Source organism: Narcine bancroftii, chromosome 6 (assembly GCF_036971445.1).
Source record: "Narcine bancroftii isolate sNarBan1 chromosome 6, sNarBan1.hap1, whole genome shotgun sequence".
NCBI lineage: Eukaryota > Metazoa > Chordata > Chondrichthyes > Torpediniformes > Narcinidae > Narcine > Narcine bancroftii.
Genome location: NC_091474.1, coordinates 45,913,068 through 45,937,397, shown reverse-complemented (window position 1 = coordinate 45,937,397; position 24,330 = coordinate 45,913,068). Strand labels below are relative to the sequence as shown.

At 42.9% G+C, this 24,330-nt stretch overlaps 2 protein-coding genes across 4 annotated transcripts in view; both read left to right on the top strand.

The window, feature by feature from the left end:
• Positions 1-24,330, top strand: part of LOC138736042 (cadherin-22-like) — a 1,166,757-nt gene that overhangs the window by 234,710 nt on the left and 907,717 nt on the right. The gene's annotated exons all lie outside the window — the stretch shown is intronic.
• LOC138736788 (succinyl-CoA:3-ketoacid coenzyme A transferase 1, mitochondrial-like) lies at positions 4,324-4,965 on the top strand. The gene has a single exon (XM_069886825.1). It carries the CDS (start codon positions 4,324-4,326, stop codon positions 4,963-4,965), a length of 642 nt encoding a protein of 213 aa, XP_069742926.1.

Here is a 24,330-nt window from a genome sequence, read left to right as displayed (position 1 = left end):
TTGGTGCACATTAGCATCAACAATTCTAATCTGTTTCCAATTGTCCCAGTCACTCACTTTTATCAGTGAATGAGGTGGACTTGTAGACACGAATATTCTTATTAAAGTCAGATCAAGTGCAGAATACAGTACACAATCTCATAAATCTCAGCAGGACAAAAGAATTATCTTGGTAAACAGGAGAAAATTATGAATCAAAGAAACGTCCAAGATTTTGTGCTGCACCAAGAAGTGGGGTTCAATTCTTTGTAAAGCCACAAATCCATGATAGTGTTCAGGAAAGAGCATGAAAGAAGGAGTCTGGGGTATTCATAACCATCAATGTGTGGTGAAACCACTATTGTACATAGTTGTCAGAACATGACCTTTCCTGGTTCACCCCAGCTCTCACTTGCCATCTCATGACTCCTCCCCTTCCCCCCCCCCCCCCCCCCCCATCAAGGCTGCCATGCCACAAGCCTGCCCCCAGTTCGAGTCCGGGTCAGTGTGAGTGACCAACACAGGGATACCGTCCATCTCTTGCAAATAAAAGCCTTCGATCTCAGCAACTTTCAGTCTTTGTGTAATTGATCGCACATCACAATAGACATGTTGTAATCTACCGTTGGAACTGGACTGTTTACAGTCACATACCAAGATACAGTGAAAAACTTTGTCATCCAGGCAAGCCAATCTACATTTAATTGCAGGAGATAATACAATACTAGAGTGCAAGACCATACAGCACAATAACAGACCCATCTAGCCCATGCACCCGTACTACCGCCCCCCCCCCCCCAACACACAATAGGCTGTAGAAACTGTGATTGTCATAAACACACCTAAATGCTGGAGGAACTCAGTTGGTCTTTTCAGCATCTATAGTAGACAAAGATTATATCATCAACGTTTCGGGCCTGAGCCCTTCCTTCTTCAAGGAAAAATCAGAAAAGGCAGAACCAGGATAGATCAGAAGGTTTCAGAAATCAAACAATGGAATCCAGTCCCACAAAAGGTGTTAATTGGATGTGATGAGGGACTAGGTAGAATTTATCACGTCTGTGTGAAAAGCAGACAGGGAATGGAGAGAGGACGGGGGAAGCAGGGGTGGGGTGGCATTTAATGAAAGCCAGAGCAGTCAATATCAATGCCATCCAGTTGGAGGGTGCCCAGTCAAAAGATGAGGGGTGGTTCCATCACACTACTGGTAGTCTCAGTCTGGCAGTGCACGAGACCAAGGATGAACATGTCAGCAAGGGAATGGGATGGGGAATTGAAATAGGTGGGCACTGGAAGATCCACGCTATTGCATTGGATAGAGTCGAGGTGATCAACAAAGTTATCTTCCAGCCTCTGTCCAATCTCTCCAATGTAGAGAAACAACAACATGAGCACCGGATGCAGTATATCTCCCCTAAAGCTTCACAAGTGAAGTGTTGCCTCACTTGGAAGGGCTGTTTGGGGCCCCAAATGATGGTGAGGGTGTGGGCATATATGGAGCATCTCCTGTGATCACAGGGATAGGTGCTAAGGGAATGATTGGTGAGAAGGGAGGTATAGACAAGGGAGTCATGGAGAGAGCAGTCTTTGCAAAGGGCGGAGAGGGGAGGAGTCTGGTGGTTGGATCACGTAGTAGGTGGCAGAAATAGCAGAGGAGGATAAGTTGGAAGCTGTTGGGCTGATAGGTGAGGACAAGGGGAATCCTGTCCTTGTTGCTTGAGAGCGTGGAGGCAAATATACAGGTAATGGAGGATATGTAGGTGAGGACTGAGTTGATGGTAGTAGAGGAAAACCCACATTTTTGAAGAAGGGGACTCTCTTTAAGATAAGATGCCAAAAGATCCAGAAATCTTCCTGTTAAACAATATAAAAGACAAAGAATTAGGCCTAAAATTAGACATAACTCAAAAAAGATTTATTATGATTGCATTCGCAGCAGCAAAAAAATGCATAATGACAACTTGGAAAAAGGAAGCAACTGTAAAAATGGAACAGTGCTACACAGAAATGAACAAGTGTATTCCATTAGAAAAAAATTACCTACAATCGAAAAGACAAATATACTTTATTTGAACCAATTTCAGACCTTCACCTCTAAAAATAATAGACGACAAATATAAAAATACTTGTATAAAATTTAAGATGACACAACTTCGTTTTCTTTTGTATTCTTTTATTGTTTATTTATTTCCTTTTTTCTTTTATTTTACTTTATGCTATAGGGGGTGGGGAGGGTGGGAGGAAAAAGGGGAAAAATGTCACTATATTTTAGAGATGAATGTATATATTGTTATTGTAGTTCACAATGAAATATTAAATAAACAAACAAACAAAAAAAGAAAGGGACTCTCTGATGATCTGGCACAGTTGACCTCATCCCATCCTGTGAACAGATACGATGGAAGAATTGAGAGAAAGGAATGGATTCTTTTCAGGGGACTGGGTGAGAAGAGGTGCTGTTGAGGTGGCTGTGGGAGTTGGTGGGTTTGTAGATGATGTTTGCTGAGAGCTTGTCTCCCAAGATGGAGACAGTGAGATCATGGAAGGGGAGAGTATCGCCAGAGATGGACCAAGTGAACTGAGGACAGGGTGAAAGTTGGCAGCGAAAAGGAAAAGGTAGATGAGCAGGAGACTATCAATGTAGTCATTGATGTAGTGGAGGAAGAGTTGAGGAAACTTACTCATGCAGGCTTGTGGCCTGCTCCACAGATCCAACAAAAAGACCAATGGCCTGAAAGTCAGATGAGCCAAAGGAGAAGTTATTAAGGATTGAAGGTCTGCCAGGTAAAGGAGGAGGGTGGTGGAGGAAGGGAACTAGGATCATATTGCTGAGAGGCACTAGACTCCAAATTTTCATGTTTAACTCCTCAATAGCCCGGACCTCCTCTCGGTCAAACAAAAAGATGACTTGGGGTGATACTTCCCCATCTTGACCCATTCTCAGGAAGGTGTCATGGCAAAAGTTTCATATTGGATGAATTATGCACAGCTGGCTGCACATAGAGTGCTGTTTAGAAGACCTTGACCTGCATGGGTTTTCCATGGGTGTTCTGGTTTCCTCCCACCCTCTAAAATGGGTGAAGTTATAGGTTAATTGGGTGTAATTGGGCAACATGGGTCTCAGCTTCTACCATGTCGTCATTAAAAGAAAGCATCAATTGCCTCATATTCAGATTTTCAAATTTCCGATTTATGGTCAGAGAACATACATGACATCACATACAACCCTACGGACGCAGCAGACTTATCCCTAATGGGTAGGGCAAAAATAAACTGTACACAGCGTAAACATGTCAGCAAATAAAAGAACTGTAAAGAGATATGAATGTAAACAAACTGTAATACGGAGAAAACAATAAAAATCAATCTCCGATGATTGCTGCTGCCCTCTGATGGCAGCACTCCCTGTAGGTGTACATCCTTGATAAGGGTGAAAGCTGTGACCAACTTGGATTAAGACGAGCATGACAGGAAAAAATATATGCCAATGAAGGATTAACCCTTCCTCAAATGCTTTTTAAACAGAGATAAAAGAGCTGTGACATCATCTCTTGGATTGAGTACCAGGGCTCTCTGTTTATGAAAGGTAATCATACCTTTCAACAATACCCAAGGAATTCCTCAGTGTTCCCTGACTGATCGCTAAGTGCAATAAACCAGTTTGAAGAAAGATGCCAGGAGAGAATTTATTCAAATAGAGTCGTAACATCAGCAATTGGCAGGAGACATGTCATTGACACCTGCCTTTTGTTGGAGGACAATACTAGGGAGTTCATAGGCATAAAATTGGATGTCAAATACGGCAAATCAATGTCACAACAACAAACACTTGTTTGTACTTGTGATGGTACCAGTGGATGTACTGGACAAAACCAGGTAATCAGCTCTCAAGCCTCAATATTGAAAGCAATGCAGTCAATGAAGACTGAAAGCCAGTGGCCTCTCTAAAGCCCCTTTCACAATGATCCCAGGAATTGAATGCCAATCGGCCTTTAAAATGGTAAGTGTGAAAGCAAGATCTGCTCAACGTCGGCATCAGTTGACGTCACCTCACACCGGGGATCGCCGGCCTCGATCCCTAGTACAAACCCCGGCGTCTGCAGACGCTGGCGTTGAGATCAGGCAAGTGTGAAATGGACCATTGCATTGCAGGCACTTCCTATTAAAGGTAGAACAGACCAAAATGCTGGGAATAAACCCTTGCAAGTGTGAAAGCGTTCAGTGTCCCAGTTAGGAGTGGCCTAGCGTGAAAGGCCAAACCCCCATTCCTATCCCGGGACACTGAATGGCCGATTTACTGGGACGCGAGTGCGAAAGGGGCTCAAGTTAGCTTTATTGTCTTCAATGAAGGCAGTCTTACTGGAATTTCAGGACGGCATGTACGCGAACCTGGGCTTTGTCATGCCAATGTTGGCCAGCAACTTCATCCGGCCTGACATTACTGTGCACCTCCAGAGCGAGAATGGAGTGCTGGGACTGGGCCCCTATCCTCTGGAAGGTGAGGAGGACGCAGACCTGATCAATGCAGGGAAGGAGACAGTGACTGTGCTGCCAGGGGCTTCCTTCTTCTCCAGCAACGAGTCGTTTGCCATGATAAGAGGAGGCCACGTCAACATGACCATGCTTGGTGGGATACAGGTGTCCAGGTTCGGCGATCTGGCCAATTGGATGATCCCGGGCAAGATGGTGAAGGGCATGGGTGGAGCCATGGATCTGGTCTCCAATGCCGACACCAAAGTGGTGGTGACCATGGAGCACACCGCCAAGGGTGGCGTTCATAAGATCTTGGAGAAGTGTATGCTGCCTATCACGGGGAAAGGCTGCGTCAACCGCCTCATCACTGAGAAGGCGTTGTTCGACGTTTGCAAACACAAGGGATTGACACTGATCGAGGCGAGTGAAGGTGTGTCGGTGGATGAGATCCGGGCGTGCACTGGTTGTGATTTCAATGTCTCCCCAGACTTGCGGCCCATGTTGCAGATGTGAGGCTGACGGGTGCCAGCGAGATGGGATCACCGAGGGAGTGGCCCACCCATGCATGGGTTGTCGGAATTGAATTTTAAAATGAATGTTGGTCTCTTGGCTTTGGAAAACTACAGCGGCCTGCTGTCTCTGGAGGTGATGGGGGGTGGTGGGTGGGAGGGGGAGTTGTAGAACAGGACAGTACAGACTCTTTTGCCATCGATATTGTGCCGACCCAGATATTCCTTAATAAAAGTTCTCACTAAAAAAAAAATGAAGGCAGTCTTGATGGATGGTCAGTCTCTTGCAAAATGAAGCTTTGCAATACCAAGAACTGTGACTGTCAAGAATTCTGGCGATCGCATTCAGATTTTTGCATCTCTGACCCGGGTCTGAAATGGACCCTGGCACCAAGATCAGCTTCCTGACCTGTGCTGCTTGGCTGAGCTGCACAAGCAGTTGATCACAATGTTCACATCTGGGAACCTTTACGTCCAGCTCTCCATGACATTACCTGCATGGGGATTTTGCATGCAGTTTTCTTGTGACAACATGTCCTGCACATTAGCAGGGTATGTAACAAACCCCTGCTAACTTTGTGTACTTGGGAAAACTCAAAAGGGTGGTATGGTCAGCAAAGTGGTTAGTGCAATGTTATTACAATACCAGCAACCCAGGTTCGAATCCGACGCAGTCTGTTAGGTGTTTGTACGCTCTCCCCATAACCTGCATGGGTGTTCTGGTTTCCTCCCACCCTCTAAAATGGGTGAAGTTATAGGTTAATTGGGTGTAATTGGGCAACATGGGTCTCAGCTTCTACCATGTCGTCATTAAAGAAAGCATCAATTGCCTTATATTCAGATTTTCAAATTTCCAATTTATTGTCAGAGAACATACATGGCATCACATACAACCCTACGGATGCAGCAGACTTATCCCTAATGGGTAGGGCAAAAATAAACTGTACACAGCGTAAACATGTCAGCAAATAAAAGAACTGTAAAGAGATAATGAATGTAAACAAACTGTGTAATACGGAGAGAACAATAAAAATCAATCTCCGATGATTGCTGCTGCCCTCTGATGGCAGTACTCCCTGTAGATGTACTCAGTAGAGGGGAAGGTTTTGCCTGTGATGTCCTGGTCCATGTCCACTACCTTTTGGAGGACTTGGTGCTGTGGGGTGTTGGTGTCCCCATACTGTTATGCAGCCAGTCAGCACACTTTCCACCAGCCCTCTGGGGAAATTTTCCAGGGATTCTGGTGTCACACCAAACCTCCACAAACTCCTAAGGTGCTGAGCTGCTTTCTTCACAATGACGTTGGTGTGTTGGGTCCAGGGAAGATCCTCCGAGATAGTGACACCCAATAACCTACATTTGCTCACCTTCTCCACTTCTGATCCGCCAAAGATCACTGAATTGCTTACCTTTCGCTTTTCCTTCCTGAAGTCAACAATCAGCTCCTTGGTGGTGTCGAGTGCAAGGTTGTTGTTGGTACACCAGTCAGCCAAGTCTTCATTCTCCATCTTGTATGCTAACTCATCTCCTTCCTTTATATAGCCCTCTTCAGTGGTATCGTCTGTAAATTTGTGGATGGTGTTATCGCCACACTGAGCTATACAGTCGTGGGTGTAAAGTGAGTAGAGCAGGGGGCTAAGAATACAGAATGAAACACCATCAGCCTTACATGTTTAACCACCCTGTAGGTATGGAAACTTCAATGTTACTTCAGTCTCACCTGCCAGAAATACCACTTGACCTGTGCACTGGAACAACCTGGTAGCTGGTTGTGAAGGATGTGCAAAATAATATGACGGAGTATTTCACTGGAAAGAATGACGCTGATATCCTGAGAGAGAAAAGATCTTTCACACTGGTGTCCTGCCAAAACCAAGTCTTCCTCAGAAGTGATGCTGTGATCACTGCCTCTGGCTGCTCAATAATGTGGTGGCATCTCTCTGCTTGCGCGGAACAACCACCCGCTGATGACTGGCAGCAAGCAGAACAAGGAAGAGAAGGAGGCAAATGAGACTCTGCTGCGGTACGATGGTTTTGCCTGCGTTCGCCTCACCTCCATGGTGCTTGCTTCACTGGTTGCTGAATCAAGGAAATCTACTGGCATCAAAATGCCCATCACGTCTGGACGGGAAAGTCCATGTTGTTGGAAGGGCAAATGTGCCCCCCAAGAGGCCTAATGGTAGAGGCCAGACCTATTGGCGTAATACTGGAGAGCAAGTTTGGCCAGGTCTGGGTGGCTGCAGGAATTAAATTGAATTGAATTGTGTATTGTCATATGTGCCAAGGCACTGAAATGTTTTGTTTTGCATGCTATCTAACAACAGCAGGCAGTGCAGTAATAAAATGTAAATGGCAGGTGTGTGTTAATTAAAGGCAGCAGGGTATGGTGTCACAAAGACGAAGTGCAGAATGTGGTAGAAAATGCAGTTAAATAGTGTAAGGGCATCATTTATTTCCAATGATGGATCCATTTAAGAGTCTGACAACAGCAAAAGGGAAAAAAAAACTGTCCTTGAATCTTGAAGGTTTGTGTCTTCAAGCTCTTCTGCCTGCCGGGGGTAGTGGTTGGAGGGGGGGGAGAAGAGAGTGTCACCAGGGTGGGACGGGTCCTTCAACATGTTGGCATTTTGGCTGAGGCAGTGGGAGGTGTCAACGAAGGAGAGGAGGTTGTGTTGGCATTGATCTTCACCCCATCGATGACATCTGTGGTGTCTTCAGGAAGCAGCCTCTATCCTAAAGGACCCCCACCACCAAGGCCACACCCTCTTCACTCTGCTCCCATCGGGAAAAAGGTACAGGAGCCTGAAGACAAGCACTCAGCGGTGCAAGGACAACTTCTTCCCTGCTGCCATCAAATCCTTGAGCAGGGTTTACAGCTCCTTCATTTTAAGAATTATTATTAAGCAGCTCAATTGAGATTCATAAAGGCATTGTTTAGTTTAGATAAAATTCCTGCCTGGGTTGTTGTAGAGTTTAATAAGTTAGGAGAAATGGGTTCACAGGATTTTATCTATAATTCCACATTGTGAGTTGGAAACAGGGAATATCCTATTTTGAAACATTTAGTTGAATTGATAATGAAATTGGTATGAAAGAAAAATGGAACTTTTTTTGCATTCCATTTGCCAATGCCCTAAAGTTAGAAAATTTTGGCTAGAGGTGGCTAACTTTATATTGGTCTACCACGCATGTTATTTTTATTGGGTTATAAGACGTAAATGAAAATTAAATATGTATCAAATTGAATTTGTGTGAATTGCTTTAGCAGCTTCTAGGAAATGTAGAGCAATATCAAGGAAGTCAGAAATAGATTTGGGTATGGAAAGATGGCACGCAGAACTTCGTAGTTGTACACTACGTTAGAGAAGATTACGTATTGTCTGCAAAATAAATTTAATCTGTTCTGGAAAATATGGTGCCCTTATTTACAAAATGTGGGTATGTACATTTGTGGTGCGCTATCGAACAGAAGCAAACACACAAAACATAAAGTCTGTTCTACAGGCTTTATTGAACATAAACTTCCACAGACCTGGCTGAGAGAATGCTGTTGCAAGCTCTGAAGGGCTGGACCTAGCTTATATCCCAGAGGGTGAGTGACAGCCGGCCAGGTTTTGCCTTGTCCCCCATGCTCTTCTGCAGCTACAGAGGTCGCCCCCTGCAGTAGGCTGGTGGTGTACCACCACAACGTTTAAAGCTCTCTGAAGGCCCCACTTCTTGGTAACCTCCAATCAGAATTTATATTATAAATGTTTATCCTCTTGGTATTCTCCATTTCTTTTCTTCTTTCTTTCTAATTCTTTCTGTTCTTTTTCATTTTCTTTTATAAGGGTTTTAGTCGGGAGAGAGGAGGGTGGTGGAGGGGTTGGATGGGGGGGGTTTCTCTTTTATTTTTTTATGCATACCACGTAATTTTTTTAAGGTATAATTTTCAAATTTTAAGCAATGTAATTCATAGTGTGGTTTAAAATTAATAAAAAAAATTTAACAAAAAAAATCCCTGACTGAACAATGAACCACGGAGATGATCTTACTTTGTCGTGCACTATTTATTTATTTTGTAATGTGGTTTATATAAATGTTTTCACTGTGATGCTGTTGCAAAACAATGAATTTTGTAACAATCATGACAATAAATTCTGATTTTGATCTCAACGACTTCAATTTTTAGAGGACGTGTGGTTTCATTTTCAGAACAACGTGCTTGTTGATGTTTTTTCTTGTTTTAATTACTCAGTTCTATTTGGGGGTTTTACTAACTTAAATCTTACAAATAATCTCTCATTACTTAAACAGTTTTATCTGGCTTTAATTGAATGATCAAGTAAAAACAAAAAATTGACATGACTTTACTCCTTCAGCTGGTAAATCTTGGGCGGGGCCTTGCCATAAGTTTCCATAGCAGAGGGCAAGGCCACTCACAGATCTCACCATTGGAGACCAATGTGTTCCTGGCAGCAAGGTTGGTCTAATTCGTCTGGAATACACACACATGCTGGAGAAACTTAGCAGGTCCTGCAGCATCCATAAGAGGTAAAGGATAACCAACATTTCGGGCCAGGTAAAATGCCAAAAAGGCAGGTAACTGAATAAAAAGGTCTTACACCTGACCTGAGGATCCAGGGCTGAAATGTTGTAACTCTATATTTCCTATGCATGCTCTTGTGATGTACTGAATTCCCCCCAGCACATTTGTGCATTGAACTTGACCCAAGCTTTCTTGTTTGATTGTCTCATCTGGCCCAATTCAGTCCAGGTGTGGGAGATAGCAGGAAGCAATTCTGGGAAGGGAGGACGGACTCCTAAGATTGGGTGAAATATTTTACTGGTCTCCCATGCATTTTGCAGTATTCACAAGCGAGGAATGACAGCAGTGAAGAAATCCAGTCTGATTTGCTCTAACAAGTCACCCAGTTGCCCTTGAGCCTGAAGAATCACACAGTGGATTACATCTGTAACAACTGGTGTTCCATTTTCATTTATTGTTCATTAACTAGTGCTGCTTTGCTCCTCTCGTTCTGCTATGCTGGCACCATCTGTTGGCAAAGAAACTATGACATTGGTGGTAAAGTCAGCATATTCAAAGGCTATTACCAGCCCTTGGTGATAAAATGATCCACAGAGGTTAATGGGCATGATTGGAAGAGCAAAGCAGCTGACAGAAGGTTCGATACAACAAAATGATGCTCTGAAATTGACATGAAATTCAATGGCCAAAATTCACCGACTGTGAATGTACCAGCCTTTTAAAACCTAATCCATAAACACAATGTCTGTTTAGTGGAAGGTTAAACGTTACAGAAAATGTCATGTTAATTTACTGTCTCGCCTTAATTTTATATTTCTGGAGATCAATAATCTAATTGGAACTATTTCACAGCGGCTTTTAATTAATTCAATGTCGGTTCTCCAATTTCAATAATTTTACAAATGGGTTATATTTCATCGGGAGACGTGCATTTGGTTGAATTCTGTCTCTTTATATAGTTATAAAATTGCCTGAATTTAATGCAAGCACCAGTCATTACAGAAGTGATTTAACAGCAGATTGATCAGATTTACCATCCAGTTGTTTTGCTCTTGCTGGTGAAGCTAAATTTGTCCTTTTCTGATGTCGCCAATGATGAGGGACACTCAGCATTTCCCCTGACCTGGGCACCACTAAACAAATCGGCAGAGTGAAATTAGATTCCGAAGCTCCAGGTGTGGGGTTCCGAGTCATGAGTATGGGGAGTTATTTCAAGTTCCCCTTAGATGATCAGTAAACGATAGCTCAGCTTGCACACGAATTGTCAGCCCAATGGTGAAACTCCCGTGTTAAAAAAGTGACGGTTCCCTCAGAAATGGCCAAAGTGGCCGCCTTTGATTGCATGTCTTCTGAAGGGTTTGATAAATTGGACATCTGTACACAAAAATGTGGGAAATGTCCAGGTTTCCTGGCCAGGGTCGGGGGTGGGGGGGGTGCAGAGTAATGGTGGATGTAGTAATGAAGCATGTTAATAAACAGCAGTTATTTTTCTGTTATTAGATTAAATAGATACATATGATTATTATGTGGATTTTTTTTGCTGCCAGGTTTGTTTCTAGTTTATGTTTTGTAAGTTATGATTTACATAAACTTTACACTTGGCTCAAGGGTTTGGGGAAACTTTTATATTTTAATCATGAAATATATTATGATTGTTCCAGCCCTTGCTTCTTTTATACTTCCAGATTGGTTGAGATGGCCTCTTTTATTACTCAATAGTTTTACTTGAAAAATAATTGACTTCTGAGAATTGCCCAAATTGGTGTGAGAAAACCAGCCTATCTTATCCCTGGCTGTGAACTGTGATACTGTGCACCATCGATTTCACACGCCCACAAAGCCTTCTTAAGTAGCACCTCTCAGAACAATAAACCTTTACCATTGGGAAGGACTACAGCAACAGGTTCATAGCAGCAACACAATCTCCAATCATCCTCTCCCCCCCAAAATTTCCTATCAAACCCCCAAATCCTCGATCATCCCTCCCTCAAAAAATTCCCAATCATCCCCCCAAATCCCCTATCATCCCCCAAATCCCCTATCATCCCCTCCAAAATCCCCAATCATCTCCCCAAATCCTCGATCATCCCTCCCCAAAAAAATCCCCAATCATCCCCCCAAATCCCTTATTATTCCCCCAAATCCCCTATCAACCCCCAAAATCCTGTATCATCCCCCAAAATCCCCTATCATTCCCCCAAATCCCCTATCATCCCCCAAATCCCCTATCATCCCCCAAATCCCCTATCATCCCCTCCAAAATCCCTAATCATCCCCCCAAATCCTCGATCATCCCTCCCCAAAAAAATCCCCAATCATCCCCCCAAATCCCTTATTATTCCCCCAAATCCCCTATCCACCCCCAAAATCCCGTATCATCCCCCCAAATCCCCTATCATCCCCTCAAAAATCCCCTATCATCCCCCCAAATCCTCGATTATCCCTCCCCAAAAAAATACCCAATCATCCACCCAAATCCCCTATTATTCCCCCAAATCCCCTATCATCCCCTCCAAAATCCCCTATCATTCCCCAAAATCCCCTATCATCCCCCCAAATCCCCTATCATTCCCCCAAATTCCCTATCATTCCCCCAAATCCCCTATGAACCCCCCTCACAATGCTGACCTATGAACCCCCCTCACAATGCTGACCTATGAACCCCCCTCACAATGCTGACCTATGAACCCCCCTCACAATGCTGACCTATGAACCCCCCTCACAATGCTGACCTATGAACCCCCCTCACAATGCTGACCTATGAACCCCCCCTCACAATGCTGACCTATGAACACCCCTCACAATGCTGACCTATGAACCCCCCTCACAATGCTGACCTATGAACCCCCTCACAATGCTGACCTATGAACCCCCCTCTCAATGCTGACCTATGATTGTGCAGCTAAGCACAGTTCGAACCACATCATTAAGTTTGCTGATGACACGATCGTGGTGGGCCTTGTTAAGAAGGAGGAGTCAGTGTACAGAGATGAAGATCAGTCACTTATGGACTGGTGCAGAGCCAATAACCTGTATCAGAATGCTAATAAACAAAAGGGATGGATGTCGACTTCAGGGGGGCTCGGGGCACCACGCTCCATTGACCATTGACGGCTCTCCATACCAACCAGTGATGCAGCCAACTAGAATGCTCTCCACAGTACAACCTGTAGAAGTTTACGAGAGTCTTGAGGACATCTCGATGAGGTAGTGTCTTAAAACAGCAGCATCTATCTTCAAAGACCTCCACTACCCAGGCCATGCCCTCTTCACTCTAATACCATTGGGGTAAAGGTACAGGAGCCTAAAGACGAGCACTCAGCAGCACAAGGACAGCTTCTTCCCCGCTCCCATCAGATTCCTGACTGATCAATGAACCAAAGGCACTGCCTTATTTTTTGAGCTCTTATTATTTTTACTTTTTTATAGTAATGTCGTAAGATGGTTATAATATGAATGTTTGCCATGATGCTGCTACAAAACACCAAATTTCATGACTTGCTCGTGACAATAAATTCTGATTGTGATTTCGATAGGAGGCATTGTGAACAGCAAGGAAGGCTTTCAAAGCTTATAGAGGGATTTGGACCTGCTGGAAAAAGGGAATGAAAAATGGCAGATGGAATTTAATGCAGACAAGTGGGAGATGTTGCATTTTGGAATGTCAGACCAAGGTCAGACATGAATGGTAAATGGTTAGCCACTGAGGAGTGTGGTAGAACAGGGGAATCAGGGAATACAGATACATACTTCCCTGACAGTAGCGTCACGGTAGACAGGGTTGTCAAGAGAGCTTTTTGCACATTGATCTTCATAAATCAAAATATTGAGAATAGGAGTTGTGATGTTCTGGTAAAGTTGTATAATACATTGATGAGGCCAAATTTGGAGTATTTTCTATGCAGATGTGGTCACCTAACTACAGGATAGATTTCAATACAATTGAAAGAATGCAGAGAAGCTGAGATGATGCCCGGACTTCAGGAACTAAGTTACAGGGAAACATTAAACGGGTTAGGACTTTATTCCCTGGAGTGTAGAAGAATGAGGGTGGATTTAATAGAGGGGTATAGAGAGATAGTAAATGCAAAGAGTTTTTTTCCACTGAGGTTAGGTGTGATACAAACGAGAGAACATGTGTTAAGAGTGAAATGGGAAAAGTCTTGTGGGAACATTAGGGGGAGCTTCTTTCACACAGAGAGTAGTGAGAACATGGAATGAGCTGACAGCTGAAGAGGTGAATTCTGGCACAATTTTCACATTTAAGAAAACTTTGGGTAGGTCTGTGGATGGCACGGGTATGGAGGGCTATGGTTTTGGGGTAGGTCAGAATAATAGTACAGCACTGGCTTGAAGGGCCACAGTTCCTGTTTTCTATGCTGCAATGTTTTAATAATTCTGTGGAACTGATGCCTGCGGAACACCACGAGACACTGAAAGCCAGCCAGAAACGGCCCCCTTTATTCCTACTCTTTTGCCGTGCGCTATTCAGCCAATCTTCTGTCCATGCTCATGCCTTCAGCATCATTGCGTATGGTACAATGCCTTTTGAAAATCCAACTAATCAACATCCACTTTCTCTCCTTTGTAAGTAAGACCTGCTCGTCACTTCCTCAACGAATAGATTTGGTCAATATCTCTCCCTGAAGGATATCACATTGACGCTTCTATTTTTGTGCTTCAAAGTACCCTGAAACTTCATCCTTACTGATGGTCTCTAAAATCTTGTCAAACACTTCAGTCAAGCTAACTAATCTATCTTTTGCCCCTCTCTCTTAAAGAGTGGAGCGACATTTACAGTTTTCTAGTCCTCTTGGACCATTCCCGACTCCAGCAATTCCTGAAAGATCAATACTAACGTGTTCACAATCTCTTCAGCTACTTCATTCAGAACTATGGGGTGTAGTCAGTCCGGTCCAAATGATTCATCCACCTCCAGCCTCTTCAGCTTCTCTTGGTAATCATGACTACCCTCACTTCTGCCCCAGGACTCTCAAATTTCTGGCACGGTACTGAGTCTCTGACTTAAACAACAAGGATCTTAGAGCAATGATAATGAGACATTTCAGCTACTCTAATGCAGGTTGTAAAATAATACTGCAGAGGGCAGGGAGAAGGAACCCGCTCGCATCATTATGTAAATTGACGTTTGTAGAAGAGACCTTTTAATCATAGTGTTCCCAGATCAACAATGAAATATACACAATTGGGCTCTAGGGATTGAAGTAGGGCAAGTGTCAAATGTCTTCTTACAAGAGCCTCCGGGGAACAATATATAGAGCAGAACTTGGGCTTAGTGCAATTAGGAAGACTCAAATGTGAAAACACTCAGTTGAAACAGGGTTGGCTTCAGACTTTTGAAGCAGGATCCACTGCAGAAAGTATTCCGTCCAGATGCATCCTGGCTTGGGACGGGAACTGCTCTGTCCAAGACTGCAAGGAGCTGCAGACCAACCATCGAGTCCATCTTCACCTCCTGCTGTCACAGGGAGGTAGCTGGTATATTTAAGGGCACATTTTACCCCGTCCCTTCTGGTAGAAGGCACATAAATCTAAAAACAAGACCCTCCAAATTAAATTCTTTCCTGCTGTTATCAGAAAATGATGCCTTGACATGTTTTACTCTTACTCTATCCCCTGCAAATTGTTTTTATTCTCACACTACCCGCTCGAGAGTTGACTTGCCTGGATAGCACACAAAATGGAAGTTTTCACTCTCTAAATCCAAGGCAATCAGTTAAAACAGTCAATAAATATTCTAAAGGTGACAGTGAGAGGATAGAACAAATCCGTTCTCACAAGATCTTTCAACGCCAAGGCCTTTGGGGTCATTGGAAGATTAAAAAATAATGGAAAGAGTCTTCTGATAAATTCATTGTCCATGGGGGAGATTGGGATTCGATTGAAAAAGGTGAGAGGGAGAAAGAGTGGTGGGGGGGGGTGATAAATGAGTGGGAATTAAAACATCTCTTGCACAAAGAATAAAGGGATACTGAATTGGAACATGAAAGAGAGACGATGAAGAATATCTTGTGGAGATTGCTTTTGTTGAGCTCTTCATTGGACACTTGCAAAGCAAGAGCCAAAGGAACTGGACAGGTATTAAAATGTATGGCTGCAATAAAAACAAATATGCATTAAGATAGAACACAACACATTACAGGCCCTTTGACTCACGATGCTGTGCTGACCTACTCCACATCAATCTAAACCTCGTGAAGCAAGAAGTCTGCAGATGCTGTGATTTTAGTTAATGCACAAAGGGCTGCAGAAATTCAGCAGATCCTGCAACCTCAGGAGGCAAAGGTATGCAGCCAATGTTTCGGGCTGAAGCCCCTTGTCAATGAATGAGGAAAAGAAACAGGCTCAATAAAAAGGCAGCAGGAGGAGGGATGAAGGGACAGGAGAGGAGCACTGGCTAACAGCCAAGTGGTGATAGATGGACATCGATAGGAGGGCAGGAGAGAATTGGTCAGGGAACAGGAGCAGCTCTGTGCATGTAGACCTGGATAGCAGATAGAAGGATAGAAAAAGAGGAGAGAGAGAGGTGGGAGGCAGGGCACTAATGGAAGCCACTGTTAATGCATATGGTTGGAGGTTGCCCAGTCAGAATATGTGGTATTATTCCTCCATTTTATGGGAGGTCTCAGTTTGGCAGTGCATAAGGCCATGGACAGACATGTCAGCAAGGAGATGGGGCAGGGAATTGAAATGGGTAGCCACTGGGAGATCCCTGTCATTACAGCGGACAGAGCGGAGGTGCTCCGTGAAGTGATCTTCTGGTCTGCAGCCCATCTCGCTGATACAGTAGATGTTACAACAGGAGCACTGGATGCAATAGAAAACCCCTGTAGATTCATAAGTGAAGTGTTGCTCTATTTGGAGGGACTGGTGGGGGAGGAGATGTGTGGTGAAGTGTAGCATCTTTTTCAGGTACCAAGGGAGTGGTGGTGGGAGGGGAGGAATAAATGAGGGAATCATGAAGGGAGGAGAGGGGAAGATGTGCCTAGTGAAGGAAGTGACAGAGGATGATTTGGTGGTTGGTGAAGGAAAGGGGAATCCTGTACTTGTTGTGTCTGAGGACAGAAGGAACTGGGGCAGATGTATGGGTAATGGAGGTTATGCGGATGTGGGTAGAGTTGATGGTAGAGGAGGGGAAGCCTCGATTTTTGAAGAAAGGGTGATCTCGCTTCAAAGACTTTATCATGGAAAAAGATACAATGGAGGATTTGTGAGAAAGGAATAGAATCCTTACAGGGGACAGTACATGAAGAGGTTTAGTCGAGGTAACTGTGGGAGTTGGTTGATTTATAGAAAATGTCTGTCATGAGTTTGTACTCTGAGACAGAATGATGGAGAAGGAGGAGAGAGTTGCGTGGATTTGAGGGCAGGGTGGAAATTGGGAGCAAAGGGGATAAAGTTGTTGAGCTGATCATGGGTGCATGCAGCAGCCCCAATTTTGTTGTCAATGAAGTTGAGGAAGAGTTGAGGAGTCTTGCCTGCATAGGCTTATAGCATGGATTGCTCAACGTAGCCAACAAAAAGGCAGGTGTAACTTCAGCCCTTGAGAATATCCATGGCTACCACTCTGAAGTATATCAATCTGAACCTTCCCTACCTTACACCACAATCTTCCAGTTTTCCTACATACAAGTGCTCAAATAAATGTTTCTATCATTCCATTCTCCACCACCATCTCCAGCAATGCATTCCAGCTGTGTAAAAAGCATGACTTGGACATCTTCCCTAGACTTTTCTCCACTTACCTTAAATAGACGTCTTCTGGGAGCTGGCCATTGAAATGACCATTGACTGCGAGGGAAGATGGAAATTGAGGAGATTGCAAACTAATCTTTCTCCATGTGGCAGGTGACTACAGTAAACATTACATGATTTTTAAAGGAATGGTGTAACCCAGCACAGAAACTACTGAGCTGACATCTGATCTGAAAAGTGAAATGACTTTTGGTGGAAATAAGACAAAAACTGGAATTAATATAAAGGAGGCACAACACAAAATGCTGAAGGAGCCCAGCAAGTCAGGCAGGGAAGGACCCTGCAACGGGGCTGAGAGTTTTAATGGTGACATAGCCAGTAGAAAGAGTCAAGGGGAAGGGGTGAGGTATAGGAGGCTGCAACCGCTGGATTCTGCTGGAGGAAAAGCATCCGGAGGGGAGAAAAGAGGTTGGGGGAACCCTCAGTTTTGTCTAGAATAGGGGTATTGGTAACCACAGGGTTAAGGTGAAGGTGGTGGGGGGGGGGGGTGGGAATCTAACAGGAAAATAAGGGACATTTTTTTACGCAGAGGGTGATGAGTGTATGGAATGGGCTGCTGGAGAAGGTGGTTGCGGCAGGTTCTCTTGCAGTGTCCAAGAAACGTTGGATAGATACAATGGGTTGAGAGGGATGTGGGCCAAATGCAGGAAGGTGGGACCAGTGTAGGATGGCCATTTCGATTGACCCATTGGCCTGTTACCATGCTGTCTGACTCTCTAAAAAGAATGGTCGATGTTTCAGGTCGGAACCCTTCATTATGAGTGGAGCGTAGAGGAGCAAAGCCAGTATAAGGTAAAAGCCAGGGTGAGGCAAAAGATGCCAGGCCCTCCCAGACTGGAAGGGTTCATTGACAGATGGAGCCAGGTGGTATAGTATCGGAGGCCAGAAGATGATGTGTGGAGACAACAAAGGACCGCAGACGGTGGAATCTCAAAATAATGGAAGGTGATTGTCATAGAAATGAATTGTTTATAGTAAAGGACTGGTGAACTTGACTCAGTGTTTCAGGAACCAGCAGGAAAATTGATCAAGGTGATGTGTTTGATTTAATTAATATTGATTCCAAACTACATTTGATAAAATAATACATATTAAATCAGAATTGAAGACTGGGGAGCTCCCGTCTTGTCTGAAAGCTGGGGAATCTTCTTTTTAGGCATGTTAGCAAGGGAGCATCTCCTGCAGTCACTTGCTCCAACACCTCCTCCCTCACCACCACTTGGGGCCCCAAACAGCCATTCCAAATGAAGCAACACTTCACAGGGGTCATCCAGTGCTCCTACTGTGATCTCTTCTGCATCGGAGAGACTGGATGTGGACTGGGAGATCGCTTCATTGCCTGCCGCAAGAGTGTGGATCTCCCAGTGGCCACCTGCTTCAATTTGCTATCCCATTTCCTTGCTGACATGTCTTCACATGGTCTCATGAGCTGTCAGACTAAGACCACCTGCAAGTTGGAGGATCAACACTGCACCTTTCATCTGGGCACCCTCCAACCAGCTGGCAATAACATCAACTTCTCTGGTTTCCATTGAAAACCCCTTCATTTTCTTCCCTGACTCATTTCCTCTCACTCTGTCTCTTTCACTCTTCCCTTTTACCTCTGTCTCCTTTCACAGAGCCAAAATCAATTCACTTTCTTAATCAATCTTTTTATTAAACATTATAAATAAATAATATATAAGGAGAATAGAATTGAATAGTAAACAGAAACATCAATATATTGCAATACATAATACAATGTGTAACATTGTAACATATTAAACAATATTGTCCCTTTCTCCTCAATTTGGAATACTCAAAAAAGGAGAAAATTTTTAATTAAAACCCCATCTAGCCTGAGAGTTCACCATAACAGGTCAGTACAAACTATTTATCTGGTCTTTGCCAATAAAAAAAACACAGCAGAAATCCAGAACCGTCTGGAAGGTGAAGTCAAAATATAGATGAACTCATACAAAAATAGTTTATAAAAGGACGCCAAGTCTCTTCAAACTTAACAGAGGTATCAAAAGTGCAATTTCTAATTTTTTCTAAACTTAAACATGACATAACTTGAGAGAGCCATCGCATCAAAGGTAGTGAATTAGGATCTTTCTATTTAAATAAAATGGCTCTTCTGGCCAAACATGTAGTAAATTAAGAACAAAATTAAGAACATCACACTCGGGATGTGCAGAAGTGGGAACTCGACCCAACTCTAGAACAACAATTCCAAAAATAGCAGTGTAATTGACAAAGTCTTGAAAAGATCTGTCTCTTACTTCTCCAAAACAGAGCAAGACCAAAACATGTGTGTTAGTGTGGCCACTTGTGATTTACATCTATCACCCATAGGATTAACATAGAGAAAGATACAGGCCAATTCATCTTTTCCACATATGAACTCGATGTACCACTTTAAACTGAATCAATGCATGTGGACCACATAATGAAGAGGGCAGTTAATATTCGATATATTATTTTCTGGGAATATTATTCTGACAAACCTGAATGCACTAATTGGACAGATTTGGAGTTGAAATCTGTACAGAGCTATTCATTTGCTTCCTTACTGGGAGTTGCTCTTCCTTTTAGACTTTCTACGATTAGCAGACATACATTTAACCCAATACTTAAACATACATTACAGATTTGGTTTCAATTTCGCAAATATTTTGATTTAAAATTTTTAAATTTATCTAGTTATTGCAACTACTTTTTCCTCAACATTTATAATGGATCAAGCCTTTTCTTTCTGGAAAAGCAAAGGAATTGTCTAATGTTTTTAAATATATAAATTGATGTTTAATGTCTTTTGATATATCTGACAAATTTAATAATACTGTACCTGTCATTTTTTTTAGATATTTTCAAGTTAGTTTTTTTGAATAAGATACTACCAAACTTTCCTAGATCATATCAACCTGATTTAGTCAATACTCTTTATTTCATTTGAATCCTTCCCATCAGGGTTTAATAGGTAGTTACAATAATTTATTAAATTGTAATCAATCCCTAATGATAACATTGGAGGAGCTCGGGAATTGGAACTTCATTCACTTCCCCCAGAGGAACTGGGAGAAGGTTTGTGAATGGTTAATACCAAAATCAATTCTCACTTTCCTCTTATCATATCCAATTAACAGCTTTTGTCTGTCGGTCTGTAGTTCCCCCCCCCACTTTCTGTCCCCAGCCTTTAATTTAGGTGCTTGTCTATTTTCACTCATACCTTGATGAAGGGCTCAGGCCCAAAACATGAGTAATATATCTTTACCCCCTCTGGATGTAGCGAGGCTGGGCTGAGCTCCTCAGCATTTCTGTGTTGCTACTCTTTTCTTTGGCTTGGCTTCGCGGACGAAGATTTATGGAGGGGGTAAAAAAAGTCCACGTCAGCTGCAGGCTCGTTTGTGGCTGACAAGTCCGATGCGGGACAGGCAGACACGATTGCAGCGGTTGCAAGGGAAAATTGGTTGGTTGGGGTTGGGTGTTGGGTTTTTCCTCCTTTGCCTTTTGTCAGTGAGGTGGGCTACAATCATGGCATCTGCAGACTTCTGTGCTTCACCCCAAAGGCCATGTAGACAACATCTACTGCTCTGCTCTCAATGCTCACTGACCTGCCCTCTATCGATCACTTTTTCAGAGAACTCAGCAGGGCTTTCTACACACACAAAGCCACTCTAACTATCAGTGATGAGTCTATGCCTTTCCAAACGCAAGTAGATCCTGTGTCTCAGAATCCCCTCCAGTAGCTTTCCCACCACTGAGTTAGCTCATGAGCCTTGGTTTCCTGTTTTGCTCTTTCAGTCTTTCATGAATAAAGAAAGAACATTGGTCACTCTCTATTTTCCCTCACCCTTGGCTAATGATGATATATTCCAGTGGTTTCAAACTGCCCCACCTAAACTCACATTCCACCCTCAGTATTCCCTATGCTCTAAATGCTCTGTGATTAGTAAAGTATTGTTTCAAGTGGTATGTGAGTGGGAAGAAAAAGTGTGAAAACCACTGTTTTAATCGTCCTTAATTGACTCGTTATGTGCATGGTTTCAGAACTCCAAAGGAAATGGGTCAATGACAATTTCAGTAACAATTGGGTCAAGAGCAGTGGTTCTCAACCTTCCCTTCCCACTCACATCCCACCTTAATCACAGAGCATTTAGGGCATCAGGATTGCTTAAAGTGGAATGTAAGATTAGGGGGCAGTTTGAAAACCATGGCTCTAAAGTCAATACAGATGAAAAAAAATATTCATTTAAGTCCTCTCCCATTACTTGTGGCTTCACACAAGTGACTATACTGATCTGTAAGAGGGCCCCTCTATTTTGTTCTTAATTTACATTAGATCGGTTCAGATTCTCCTTTACCTTATCTGCCAAGGCTATCTCATGTCCTATTTTTGCCCTGTTGATCGCCTTAAATTGCTTAAGGCATTCACTTGATCTCAGCTAAACATTCCGGACATTTTTTTTCCTGTTTTTACCTGATCAGAACCATTATATTCCTCATCAACCCGACCTCCCTAATCTTGCCAGCTCTGCCGTTCAGTCGAACACACTGGCGCTAAACTTCCCCAATTTCCTATTTGTAAGCCTCCCACTTGCTGACCTCCCTTTACCTGCTGAGAACCTCTCCCAATCATCCTTTGCTAGTTCCTGTCTAATTCCATCACAATTAGCCTCAGCCGGTTTCGGACTTAAATATGTGGCATATATTTTTTTTAAAATTGATCGAATTTTGGTCACTTGCCCCAACTCGTTCCCGTACAGGAGGTCCAGTGTTGCCCTTCTCCCCAATTGGGCCCTCAAACACATTTTCTCTTATTATGATTTAATTTTTTCTGAGTTCTTTAAAAAATAAGTTTCCCCAAACCCTTGAGCCAGTGTTAAAGTCATGTAAATCATAAATTACAAAACATAAACTTATCCATAAAATAGAAACAATTCTGGCAGCAAAAAATATCAATAAAATAATCTTATGTGTCTACTTACACCTCCAATAACTGCCGTTCATTAAAATGCTTCACCGCTACATCCACCACTGTTCATTTTTGGGGGTAAATACTCTCAAAATTGGATTCAGACGAGTATAATGGAAAGAAAACAAATTATACTCAAACACATTTTCTTAAGGTGGCAGAAGGATTCTGACTGTCTAGCTGTCAGTATCTCTCAGAATTTTATAAACTTCTCTCAGGTTTCCCCTCAGGCCTCCAGGGAAAACTTCCCACGCACATCCCACATCTCCCGTGTTGCCACATGCAGCATCCCAGTCAATCTCTATCATGCTCGTTCCAAAGCCTCCTGTCGTGGGGAAATCAGGATTGCTCCAAGTGTGGTCTCACCAAAGTTTAAGGGAGCATTCGGAGAAAGAACTGCAGGTGTGGATTTCAGTCCTGCGGGGAAACTGCTTGTTCTCGGAGCAGGGAAAAGAAAAAGGCGAAGGGAATATGAGATACAGGTGTTAAAAATCAGGCAGGGCTTTCATGAGTAAATAATAAGAAACTCTTCCCAGGGACAGAGAGAAGAGCAAAAAGAAGGCAAAGATTTAATTTAATTGGCAAAACAACCAGAAGCAAAATGAGTGCAACAAAATATGATCTAGTATGCAGTGTCAAGAAGAATGGCAAAAGTAGATTCTGCAGTGGCCTTTCAAAGGGAGTTACACGAATACTTGCGACAAAATATTGCAGAGACAGAAAATAACAGAGGAGTGGAAATAATTGAATTGTTATTTAAAAGAGCCGACCCTAGGACAATGACTTCTTTCTATGCTTAAACATTCTCCAATCTCTCTGATTTATGTAATGTCAGAGGGACACACTGCATAATTATCACAGTGTTGCGGGAACAGGTGTACCATTGTGTTGTGGGAACAGTTTCTTTTTAAGAAAATGCAAAAAATGTTAGCTGCCAGGCCCACCTCACATTGAGAATCGTGAAGCAACTTAGTTGCCAAATACTCAAGTTGGACACCATCGACCATCATACAAAATCTCAGTAGTCTCACATGTCGACATTGGAGTATGATAATGTCTACAGACTTCCAGAGACCAGAGGAATGATGGTTTACAATACCTGAACTGGATTTATTTACATTAAACAATGCACATGTACAGGTGCTGTGTATTACATTGATATCGATTGAATGCCTGTTGATGCACATGTTCTTCAGGCAAGAGCATAGTGAATGGACTTAAAAGCATTTACTGTCTTCAGGAAAATTTAATACAGCAGAAATGTCTCATCAATGTCACAACTGCTGTGATACATTCTGTTACATTTGTGGCAAGTGTATGCTTAAGGCTCAAAGACGCATCAGCGAGACTGCACTTATTAAGAAAGCCGATGAGTCCTACTTCAGATGTAAAATTGGTGACCAGGACCAACCCCGGGTTCCTCACGTTTGTTGTGCAACACGTGCAGTCAACCTGAAAGCTTGGCTCAGCATCCAGTAAAAGTTCATTTAATGTTTCTTCCTACATGACGCAGCAAATCAGACATTATCTTTGTGTTCAGCTTGAAGTTGACCATCATAATTTCCAAACCTTTTTGAAAATAAAATATTGTCCAGTGTCAATACTTCTTGGTTTATTGCTTACCTAACGGTTTGTGTGTTGCGTTATAAAGTCTTCCCAGTCTTCTAGTTTTCTACAACTCTTGATCATTTTGAATATACTGTCAAACCCCTGGTATCTGAAGTAACTGGCAACAAATTAAGGAAAATATTTTTTTTTAATTAAATAAATTAGATTAAAATAATAGCTAAAATAAGTAAGTTTAAAATCAAAAGATTAAATTTTCACTGAATATCACAAGATCTTGGCTGAAGATGGAGTAATTCAGCCAATGGAGTGCCTTGGTCATGCTTATTGCTTCCATTCTCCTCTAGAATCTCCACTTGGCCTGGCAGGTAACTTTCCACAAGTCACATCTGCTCCTGCTGTCCTGATCTGGATCTCTGGACTTAAATGCCTGTGATCTGGCTCTTTTAGCAGGTTCCAGACTTTATTGTTCATCTGGTTGGGGAAAACCCTGAATGATTTGGTGGGGACATACTCACCCACAGCTGTTTGGATAAAGTCTG

Coding starts and splice junctions, on each gene's coding strand:
- LOC138736788 (XM_069886825.1), top strand. CDS start 4,324: ATGAAGGCAGTCTTACTGGAATTTCAGGACGGCATGTACGCGAACCTG.